General features: G+C 40.4%; 1 protein-coding gene across 9 annotated transcripts in view; it reads right to left on the reverse strand.

The window, feature by feature from the left end:
- The window catches only part of PPP1R9A (protein phosphatase 1 regulatory subunit 9A), a 299,999-nt gene that overhangs the window by 11,541 nt on the left and 276,343 nt on the right, over positions 1 to 12,115 (reverse strand). For 7 of the 9 annotated variants that reach the window (XM_045864680.3, XM_045864679.3, XM_045864678.3 and 4 more), the window contains 2 exons: positions 6,982 to 7,069; positions 6,797 to 6,880 (listed from right to left, as the gene is read on the reverse strand). The exons of the other annotated variants lie outside the window; for them this stretch is intronic. In XM_045864680.3, the coding sequence (XP_045720636.2) occupies positions 6,797 to 6,880; positions 6,982 to 7,069 (172 nt within the window). The remainder of the gene's footprint in view (positions 1 to 6,796; positions 6,881 to 6,981; positions 7,070 to 12,115) is intronic. 9 annotated transcript variants of the gene reach the window in all.

Below are 12,115 nucleotides of genomic sequence, written 5' to 3' on the forward strand. Positions count from 1 at the left end.
ACTGTCAGATAGAAAGCAAAGAAAGCCCACTTCTAAGGAAATAACCAGTGTCCTCACAACTGCAAACCACCAGGTCCTGGAATCCTTTGAAGAGAATTTTCTGGGTCTCCAAGAGGTCTGGCAGGGCCCCTGCTGAGGCTGTATCTTTGGGTAGCCTTGACTCTAAAACCCCATGAACTGAGGTAACGTGTGTCTCCTACTATCCTGAATGGTCAGTATGTTTCCATTGGTTTGGACCTAGAGTATATTCATCAAAAAAAGCAAACTTGCCATTACTTCATAATTAACAGATCTATCAGCTTAACAGACATGCTTTCTAAAATAAATACCAATTTCCTTTTGGACAATTTGAACTCTTGGGCCTAAAAAAGGAGCAGAGAGAGCTTGGAAGCAGTCATGCCATTACTGACCACTCATAGCCTGTCCCATTTGGTGGAGAAATCTGTTAAGAATAACATAAAACTCTTCCTTCTCTCCTTACTACCTTCCTCCATTTCCTCTCTCCTCCCTTCCCTCTCTCCCTCCCTCCATAGACAGTTTTGACTCTGAGAGCAGGTTATGGTCTGGGGTGCATAAGCTTCACAGAGATCCTTAACAGTCCCCCTGAAAAATCAAGATTGGTAGAAATGAGTGTTTCATGGATCTGAAAATAACTTCCAGAGGATCAAAATAGGCATGTGTTCTGTAATGCATCTTCTTTTTTAACTTGTACAGTAATGTCTATCATTTTTGGTACAAATGCAATTACAGGTCACTGATGTAACCCTGATTGTTTTACTGTTAGGAACTGGGAAAAAGAACAGCTTCAAATTAAGTCTCTGTCATATTAAATTGTCATGGGGGGGGGGCATGAGGTGGGGATAATCACTGTTTCCTGGCATTTAAATGGTTTATAATTAACAACTCTTACAGAGCAGTTAACCCAATACATACATCTTGAAATCAGTTCATTCTGGGGTCAGCACCCCAAAATCAAGTTGCTCAAGTAAACATTCCATAGCAATTTTTTTTTTTTTGATTTGTCTTAACTTTAAATACAAGGTGTGCGAACTGAATGTCATCAAGATATAATTAGGAGTTCAGGAACTGCCAGAACAGAAAAAGTATAAGCAGAATATAGAATTTAAGCAGGTAGTTAAGGAGGTTAATTAAAGAAAGTTAGCTGCAATCAGAGGAAGGGTTGCAGACTTCCATTTATTCAAATCAGATGAAGTAATTCTGTAAGGTTCTAACATCCACTAAGGAGACTGAGGTTATAAAGCCAGCCCCTTTGGAAGGGCACTTGGAGACCCTCAAAGATAACAGCTAGGACAAGCAGGTGTCCAACTGCAGGTCAGGCCAACCACCACTGACACATCCTGCTTCGACCCTGAGTTATGGTCCAAGGCTCCGATTAATAACCAACAACCCACCTGAGATGGTCACTGTAGTGTTTAACCTTGATTTCTTACAGGGTTCTGGACATGCTACCACAGAACATGACAACTTAGCATAGCAAATATTTTAAGGTGAAGGAATTTGAGAAATGGCAGGTACGTGAAGGGTTCTCTGACCTCCCCATTGCCCCCGAAGCAGATCATAAGATCTTACGGGAGAGGTGCCCTCCCCATACCTGGAGGAAAGGAACATCCTTATCTGTAGATGGAAGGATACCAAGAGGGATCTGAAGGAACAATGCTTTGGGGAACGAAGAGGCCTTGCGAAGTTTCCCACTATTTACTACCCTTAGTTCATACCCTTTTGTCCTCTCACATTTTTTCCAAGACTTTGCACTCTTCAACAAACCCAGTCTTAAAATGCTCAGGCTTAACCACTTCTTTGGTCTTCAGTTCCTGATAAAGGTTCCTGCATCACACAAAACTTACATTAAATCAATTTGTATGCTTTTCCCTTAACCTGTCTTCTGTCAATCTAATTTATAGGATTCCAGCTGGAAAACCCCAGAGGGTAGAAGGGAAAAGGTCTTTTGTGCCCCCTCTGCATTCATATGAGATGGAGAAACTGTTCCCTTAATGAGTCCTCCCCATCCTGGGAAGGTTTAAAATGAAACAGCAAGATGATTATGTAAATAAAAATTTGGTATTTCAAAACAAAAATGTTAGGTTTAGGAATAATAAATATATTGCTTAAGATTTAAGAAAATTTGTATTATTAGAAATCTGAGAGAGAAGTCTGTCTATTGATTCTATCTTAATATATTTAACTGGTTAAGATGAAAAATAATCAAAGTGATAAGAGCACTGGATGTTTACAGCCACTATGTCACCATTTTAATCGACTAGATTTTCAAGAGTTTTTTTCAAGTGGAAGAGTGTTGATGTGTTAGGAATGTCAAAGTTTGTCAGCTTTCAAGCACTGGGATGTACTTAAAAAGAAAACGGAACAGATTAAATGTATAAGTGCAGTTTTCTAAAAACAGGATAGACAATTACAGGGGGAACAAGACCACTCTACTGAGGCCAAGCTAACATTATTCAAGGGTCTCTATAAATTTTTTATAAAATTTTACTAGATGTATAAACAAAATGACAAGATTTGTAAGATGAACTGAAACTCGAAAAAAGGTTTTAAAACTGGAGACTTGAATCAATTACTTTTAATTTATAACCCAAATAATCCTCTTTTTAAGGAAAGCCATCTTTGGGCATTAAAACTATCAAGTGAAGGGGAGAACCTGCAGAAGTGTTACTGTCAAAGTTAAGCACTCCACAGGGGCTTTACTGTGTTTTCATTATCATTGTTTATGCCTTAAACGCTCGCTTTGAAACTTGCCAGGTTGAAGTTATTTCGCCATTCTCCTCTGGCCATTTACAACTGCATTTTGTTTCCTGTTTTTTAAATAATTTTTTTTTTAAAGAAATTTTGGCTCCTTTTTGGGGTGCCTTTGTGGGTCAAGTTTAGGCAGTGGTGAGGTGCTTTTCTCTTCAGGCACATATGACAGTATTGTTGAAGATGTTATATTCTAAGTAGCAATGTTACTTTCTGCTTTATCTTATTCTTCCCCATCGAATTTGCCCTTAAAATAAATTATATTGTTACATCTTTTGTACCTCTGTGTATAAAGAAATTATATTGGGAACACAGAAGAGTAGCTATAGATTTAAAAAAGAATAGACAAACAAGAGCACATGTATTGTGATGAGCACTGAGTAATACACAGAAATTGTTGAATCATTATATTGTATCTCTGAAACTAATATAATACTGTATTTTAATTATACTTCAATAAAAAGGTAAAAAAAAATAAAGAGGAAAAATGCCAATTTATAGATCAACGGAATGAGTTAGAACTCAAAAGAGGATGTTTTTCATAGAATCATATGGATCAACACTGTCTAATAGAAATATAATATGAACTACATATATAAATTACAATTTTCTGGTAACCACATAAAAAAAGAGGTAAAATTAATTTGTATTTTATTTAACCCTAAATATTCAAAATATTATTATTTCAACAGGTAATCAGTATTACAAAATTTTTAATAAGGTATTTCACATTCTTTTTTTTTCATACTAAGTCTTTGAAATCCTGCATGCATTTTCTCCTACAATACATCTCAACATAGACTAGCCACATTTCTAGTGCTCAATGGCCACATCTGACTAGAGGCTACCATATTGGATAGTACAGACAGAGATGGTTGGGGAGTTGGAGACCATGTAGTTTTAACCCATCTGATTATTTTTTGGTGGGAAACCAAGGTCTAGGAAATTCAGAGCCTTACCTATGGCAAAGTCAGGATGAATACTTGGATTCCAGCACAGTGTTTTTTCCACAGTTGACACTTGTAAGGGGAATGCAAATTCACCTCCACAAAGGTGTGCCATCTCTCTTCCTGTCGTTCTCCCACACGCCACCGTCTAGCCTTGTTCTGAGATGCACATAACTGCTTACACGCTCTTCCATTCTGCCACTCAACCAGGAGCTTCTCCCACAGAGCTCTAAAGCAGGTACTCTACTTACATCAGTGGCAACTCGCTCTAAAATGAGGACAGTCTTTTTACTCTTCTCACTCACTTTCCTGCTTCTGTTGTCTGCTACGCTGCCTGCTTAAGCCAGAATGTTCGCTGAGCACATATGTGAAAAGGTTAGGACCGAGCCATATTTTTTGTAGGGTTTATTTATTATTATAATTATTGAACCTCATCTATTTGTTTCATGTTGGTCGTGCATGTGAGTCATTAGGTCTCCCCCAAGGAATACAATAAAGTAAACTCTTAACTCTTGAGGAAGGAAAAAACTAAAACCAAGACCGAATTTAGCAAACCTCTGGTCTTGCCTCTTTAAAGTCCTGCAGCCTCAGGCTAGAACTGATTGAATGACCTCATCTGATTTTTACAGCCTAATAATGAAAAGCCTAAGAGATAAGATCACTAACTCAATTCATGAATCATTCCCTCTCTTTTCTGAGAAAGCTTCACAGAGGTGATGAGTTTATTCCCAGTCCCCCGCAACTGCAGTGGGACCCTGAAGCTGACGGTGCTTACCACCCACCCACCTTCGGGGGCCCTGTGAAACCAACTCAGTTGCATGAAGCCCCTACTGGGCAGTAACTCTGTTTTCTGACCTATGTCTTAAAAGGTTTTGGGCCCATTATCAATCTATACAGGAGCAGAGAGGCTGTCATTAGATTTGATTAGCGTTAACCAACTCCTGTGATAGCTCAAAAAATTATTCTGTGAAACAGAAGAAGTCCTCCCTCTTCTTCCCTTGTTCTTCTATTATTTCAATTACATGAATTCCTGTCAGACCTGTCAAAATTCTACTATGACTACAGATAATTATAAAATTATGATTCCAATTGAAAACTATTTTGTCGCATTGGTACATGTGTAAATACTTGTGACCAGTGAAGCGGAAAGACTTCAGGGTTAGTATTTTAAAAATACTGAGCTGGCTGGCTGCTGGTTCCAAAGTTGGCATTCGCTGCAGTGACAGCCCACCCTTGACTCCCTGGGGCTGGCCTAGAGTAAGGTGCGTGCCCGCCAACAGAATCAAGATTTGCTTGTTTTTCACCTGTTTGTACAGGGAGGTGATACCCTCTGGCTACTATGATGAAATTCATGTCAAACCTTCTCCCCACTGCTGGATGCTTCCTTCCATCCCTTTCTGGGTGGAGCCTCAAGGTGAGAGGAAGTGACTGCCTCAGAAGTCCAGGGGCCAAAACGAGGGCACTGTTTACTACAGAAGTGTCCCAGCTTCTCTCCCGTTGTGCATCTGGGCATCTCTCTCTCCCTGAAACACTTGCACTTTTTATTGTATTTTATCCTGAGTATACTTGATCGTTTCCTATTCTTAATTTTAAAGCACACAGCAGACTGTTTTATATTTCTCACTCCAAAACCACATAAAGTTAAATTGCTTTTGAGTTGGGTCATGGACTTATTTTTCCCAAGACCAGTGTCCTCGATATAAACAGAGCTTTTTACCCTTTCTCCACCGTACAGGATCAAACCACCACCACAACAAGACTAACACAATTAATTTGGGAATTCCCTCCTCTCATCCCTGACCCTACTCTCCTATAATCCCAGGAAGAAGGTACAATTTCTCACCAAGTGGTATTGGCAGAAAAAAGGAAAAGAAGAAAAAGAAACATAGAGGACGACCTATAAAGTGGATCAGTGGTCCCCAAATGATTTGATGATCTTTTATCGTTAGCATTCTGTTTCTTCCTTAGTCTGCCGCTGTCGGGGTGATTCCCAAATTTCGTGAAGAGATTTCCGCATCATTCAATGCATAAACAAGTGGAGGGGAGGTGTTGTGTTGCAAAGGCATCTGGACGGAGGCACAAGCCCCGCTGAGTTAACTGCCTGCTGCATAATCGTGGGCAAATCAATTAAATTCTACAAAGGTGAGGTTCTTAATAAAGTATGGTATTATTCTCTGGCCTCCCAACCTTATTATAAGGATCGACTAAAGTGATACCTGTAAAACTGCTCTGTAAAACTGTAACTTGCAAGAAATAATGATAAGAAACTGTTATCTTAATTATTATTATTTTTAAATACCTCCTACGTGCCAGGTACCATTTGACATGCTTTGTATGAAAACGTACTTAATCCTTACTCTAAAGTTATTAGGTAGATCCCGTTATTTACCCTTATTTCACACAAGAAAATGGAGGCAAACAGGTTAAAGAGTTTGTCCAAGATTTTAAAGGTAATAACTAGGAGAGTTCTGATCCAAATCCAGGCAGTCAAGCTCCATGCCTCATTGCTTCTCGATACAAATTTAAACTTAAAATTATGTAATCTCAGAATAAAATTGGGAAGGCTTGACAACATGCAGTACGAAGCTCACTTTTTGATAGGGAAGTTTTTATTGATAAGAATAGTTGGTAGGGCCTGAAGAAAATCAACTGAATAGCTGAGTCCAGCAAGAGATGAAGGTCCTTCTCACATGTGGACAGAATAGTGCTGAAAACCAACAAGGTACTTCAATATAAAACTATCCTTTCAGACTTGACAAAAAATAGGACATTAGTGTTGTGGGTAGCCAGGTAAAGACCCTGAAATATGCGTAACTGACGTATCACATAGATATATTTATGCTGTATTTAGATAAACATTTATTGAAACCATTCATGTGACCATAATTCTGCAATTAAGCCAATGGATATACCCGACGCCAGTGTAGACTACAACTGGGGTAGGACAAATATAAACTGATGGTGCAATTTCTCTTCCATCTCACCTCTAGGTGGATCACTTCAGCTCATAGATCCTGACCACTTATTTTGGTTAACCATAGGAGGAGGGGGGCCAGAAAGTTGAGATCACCCACCCGTACCTGCTGCCGGGAGAAAACCTACTGGCTTCTTTTTCCTTTTCTTTCCATTTCTTTCCCCTGTTGGAATTCCTTCGCAAAGGTGCCCTATAATGACAGCATACAGTCAGAAAGGGAAACTGACATTTTCTCTTTTAGCTTCTTTTTTTTTTACAGAGGGTTTGTTTTTTACATCATGAAATGCTTACCCCAGATCCACGAACTTGCGCTTAATTTTTCCTCCTTGTACCACCAGTGAACTGGATGCCCTTAGTGATTTGGGACCTTTGGCACCATCTAGGATATACACACATGTGAAAAAGACCAATTACTATTCTTTTTAAGGCCATGAGTCAAAAGTCAGTGCATCTCTGAATCTAAGGACTTTACCCCAATTCCAAAGTGTGAAAGAAAATAATGTATGCCTTTCTAAAGCCACAGGAAACACGTCTATGTTGAGGAATGTTCAGTTAAGCCAGGAGAGGTCCTCCTGGACAGAGGCCCAATACCCATCACAAAGAGTTTTAGCTTCGGGGTATGTGCACCCCAATGTTTATAGCAGCAATGTCCACAACAGCCAAACTATGGAAAGAGCCAAGATGTCCATCAACAGAGTAATGGATAAAGAAGATGTGGTATATATATACAATGGAATATTATGCAGCCATCAAAAACCCCGAAATCTTGCCATTTGCAACGACGTGGATGGAACTAGAGGGTATTATGCTAAGTGAAACAAGTCCGTCAGAGAAAGACAAGCGTTGTATGATCTCACTGATATGAGGAATTTGAGAAACAAGACAGAGGACCAGAGGGGAAGGGAGGGAAAAATGAAACAAGATGAAACCAGAGAGAGAGACAAACCATAAGAGACTCTTAATCTCAGGAAACAAACTGAGGGTTGCTGGAGTGGTGGGGGGTGGGAGGGATGGGGTGGTTGGGTGATGGACATTGGGGAGGGTATGTGCTACGGTGAGCACTGTGAATTGTGTTAAGACTGATGAATCACAGACCTGTTCCCCTGAAACAAGTAATACATTATATGTTAAAAAAAAAAAAAAAAGAAGAAGATAGTAGGAAGGGAAAAATGAAGGGGGCGGGGAATCGGAGACGGAGATGAACCATGAGAGATTATGGACTCTGAGAAACAAACTGATGGTTTTAGAGGGGAGGGGGGTAAGGGGATGGGTTAGCCCAGTGATGAGTATTAAGGAGGGCACATTCTGCATGGAGCACTGGGTGTTATATGCAAACAATGAATCATGGAACACTACATCAAAAACTAAAGATGTAATGTATGGTGACTAACATAACATAATATAATAAAATTAAACAAACAAAGAGTTTCAGCTTCAAATATACTGGAATGAGCAAAATAAGCAAGAATAAACACTATCAAATAATTCTTTACATTCAAAGCAGGGACCAACGTGACTTTCCTTTTGTTCCTTCTCTGGCTCCAACTCTTTGCTTCAAATGCCAGGCTCTGTCCTCCACGCCTGCCCTGCCTTTGGGTTTGGTGCCTTCTGACAGGAACCCAGCCCACTTCCCCCATACCTCCAATACAGAAAGTGACCCCTGAGAGTCTGGGAGACTTAGGGGAGAAAGTGAGAGTCAAAGCTTTCTCTTCTGGTCTCTCCCTTGCAAATGGCCTCTGGCCAATCCTGGGACAGACGAGGGCAGAACATGGGGGAGACTTCTTAAGCTGGGGCTCAGCTATAAAATATTTATGTCTTTGAAAGGTTTCTCTCAGAGGCTGGGTTGGAGTACAACCTGGCTGGCCTCCTGTGATAGGGAAGATGCCAAAATTTCCTCAGTCTTTGGAGCTCAACGATCTTTGCCTCTTTGAGCTATGCTGGCTCTCAAGGGCAGCAGCTGCTGGGGGATGGGAACACTCAACATGATGCCAAAAAACCAATCAGAGGAGAGGCTTTGGGGATGGAGTTCAATGGCAAATGCAGGAGCTGGATTCCACGGGTGGCACTTATTCCTTCTTGGACCCGGGAGATAATTCTTACGGCTCTACCTGGAACTGTTTAGCAAAGGATGTTGTTCAGTGTCCCGTTTCAGCATGCCCGGTGATCTGAGATGATTAACAAAGGGTGTGTTAAATTTGATGCAACCTTGGGTGTGAAACTATTCCTTCCTAGCTGTCTGTTGGTGTCTGTCTCTATCTTTGTAAAATTAAAAATATTCCAGCAACTTTCTGGCATGGACTGTAGAGAGAACAGTGCTCCTACAGAAGTGTTTAATTAACCCTGCTAATTAGTTTTGCTCCTATTTGTGTTTCAGGATGAATTTCCAAACACACACACAAAACATGAATTGCACACGCAGTTTTTATTTAGGAGTTTATGTTTAAAGCTCTAAAGTGGCAGCACAGGATGTTTACAAACTCTCTAAGGATTTTTAGCAATGAGCTCTTCACATTTTTAGTTAATGATACTTGGATTACAACAATCAATCCCTTGGAATGTACATACTGAAATAACATGAGTCAGAAATATGTCCCTGTGAAAATCCACTTCTAGCCTCAAATATTTATTATGGATATTGGCATCATTATGCTGGGTATCTGAATTAAAGAGCCACAGATGTGAGGCAGACACACAAAGAAAATCCAAAGACATGGCACAAACCCCTTCTGAGGTGATTTTGCTAATGGACAATAAAAAAAAAAAAAAAAAAAAAGCCGGATTTCAATTTTCTTAATAGAAGCCGAAGGGAAAAAAAAAAGTGCCGGATTCCTCCAGATCAATCCTAAAGCAACTCTTAATGGCTAGGACTGTGCAAAGTTTAAAAGGAGACTGCCTAATTATTTTCTGAATTAGAGGTAGCAGGGCAATGTTTTAACTAGTGGTGAGAGGACCAGATGAGACAATGTACATGGAAACACTCTGTAACCTCTTAGTGTTGCAGTTATTTGGACATCTTGGGACTAAAAGCCTGATTCTGCCCATTACAGAGCCTGCTGCTAGGCAACCTCACATCATTATCTCACACATTTGCCAAAGTGTGTTCCAAGGAACACTTAAATGAATGCTTTCAAAAGGCTGAAGAGGCAAGATTAAGTAATAATGCACTTCCCTATTTTAAATCAATCAAATCCATCCTTAATGCACATTAGAACTTCTAGTCTGCACAAAAACCAACACTGGATTGGTATGATTTCAGGAAAAGAAAAAAAAAAAACGTGACTTGTTTTTGTTTATTTATTTAGCTTTATGTAAAATTTCCATTAGGCTTTTTGAAATCTCTCCAACACCACCTTCAAGAGCAATCAGAAGTCTGAGCCCCCAGGTCGGGTGCGGCAGCTTCAAGCTTTGGCAACTGGCCTTCAGTTTCTTTTAAATTTTATTTATTTGACAGAGAGAGACACAGCGAGAGAGGGATCACAAGCAGGGGGAGTGGGAGAGGGAGAAGCAGGCTCCCGGCCGAGCAGGGAGCCTGATGCGGGAATCGATCCCAGGACTCCGCGATCATAACCTGAGCCTAAGGCAGACGCTTAACGACTGAGCCACCCAGGTGCCCCTGGCCTTCAGTTTTGAAGGGTACGTGTGACGGTCTTTTCTTGTACTGCACTCTCCTTCCTCTCATGGGCCCCAGACTCTTGACCTCTTCCCTAGGGGGCAGACTCCCAAATCTGCCCCCTAGCCCAGCTGGTCTCCTGAGCTCACCACCTTCTTCATTACAAACATGAGTTAAGGGGCACCTGGGTGGCTCAGTTAAGCGTCTGCCTTTGGCTCGGGTCATGATCCCAGGGTCCTGGGATCAAGCCCCATGTCGGGCTCCCTGCTCAGCAGGGAGTCTGCTTCTCCCTCTCCCTCTGCCGCTCCCCCTGCTTGTGCTCTCTTTGTCAAATAAACAAATAAAATCTTTTTAAAAAATGCCCTTAAAAAATGAGTTAATTGTCTTCACCCCATATTTCTTCTGACTTCTGTTTCTCCAAATGAAAGGGCCATATTTCCTGAGGCTAGAGACCCTGTCGTCAGTTTTGAGCTCCTCACTTTCTTCCCCCGTAACTAGGCAGCTTGTGTTTCATGGGCTCTTGTGTCACTCTTTCCCTCATTGTCTACTGCTCCTCCTTCGAGGACATCTCTCCCTGTGTCTCCTGACTCATCTTTCCCACACCTCATGTTCTTTTTTTTTCCTTTTTATTCCTCTGTTCAAACATCTGTGGTTGCCTAGTGATACAGTGAGGTATTGAAGGCACTTAAATTCTAGATCTAATTTCAAATAGCTGTTCAATTTTATTGCAACCATTTAACCTGCATAAACCAACTGTTTCACTTCAGGCAGGCTTTCAACCCATCTCATGTGTGCCTGTCTCTGCTAATGCCACCTCCATCCTTATCCGCCTTCCTTGGCCGTCCTTCTTCCCCCCCAAGTCCTTCGATGGTCACTCGAATTGTACATTCTTTGTCATCTTATTTACCAATCTCAGCTGGATATAACCTCGCCCCTCCTCTGAGCAATGATAAAATTTACTATTTCTATACGTATAAGGACCTAATGTAATATATCAATAATAAATGAATCCTGTAAAGATTTTGCAAAGCCAGGTTCTACTTGCCAGGACATTAATTCAGCGAATATTTTTGAAGGCATGTTCTGTGTCAGGCAACATGCTAACAGCCACATATAAACTTAGAATCTCTAGAAATCACAAGTAGAAAATGATAGTGCTTAATTTACTCTTCTTAACCTTGTCTGAACAAAGGTCCATTGCTATGGAAGTCCAGAGACCAAAACGTTATTATCAGGCTACTCGAAGAATAAGCATGAGAAAAATATTTTCATGCTTTCTACTGTCATATAACTTGTCTTAAAAATCTCTGGAAATAATCTTACAATTCCGCTTGCTTTAACTGAAATGGTGTTAGAAGTTTATCATTTATCCAGTTACCAAGGGGCTCTTTCTACCCCACTTTCCACTGAGGTCCCTCAAATACGACAAAATGACGATTCACGAATGTGGTACCGATGCAATTTAGAAAACACCCAACTTCAAGTAGTTGTTCAGTAATACCAGCATTTTGTTAGCCTTGAAATTATAGTCAAGTACAGCTGTAACTTAATTATTACCTTGTAGTAACTTAATAGACCAAAAATAATGGTATATTATTTTTTAAAAATCTAGATAAATGGCAGCCAGGGACTAAGACATTTTCAGAGTTTACCCAGCAATCATGAGTAGAAGAAAATGAATGCCTAGACCAGTGGTCAGCAAGCTTTTTCTGTAAAGGGCCAGAGAGCAAATACTTGAGGTCTGTGGGCTATACTCTGTCACAACTCCTCAACTCTGCTTATTGTGGCATGACAGTAGACAGTATATAGCTAAAT

Source organism: Mirounga angustirostris, unplaced genomic scaffold, assembly GCF_029215605.1.
Source record: "Mirounga angustirostris isolate CCGP_5_RB_7025 unplaced genomic scaffold, mMirAng1.0.hap1 SCAF_12, whole genome shotgun sequence".
In the NCBI taxonomy this organism is placed as follows: Eukaryota; Metazoa; Chordata; class Mammalia; order Carnivora; family Phocidae; genus Mirounga; species Mirounga angustirostris.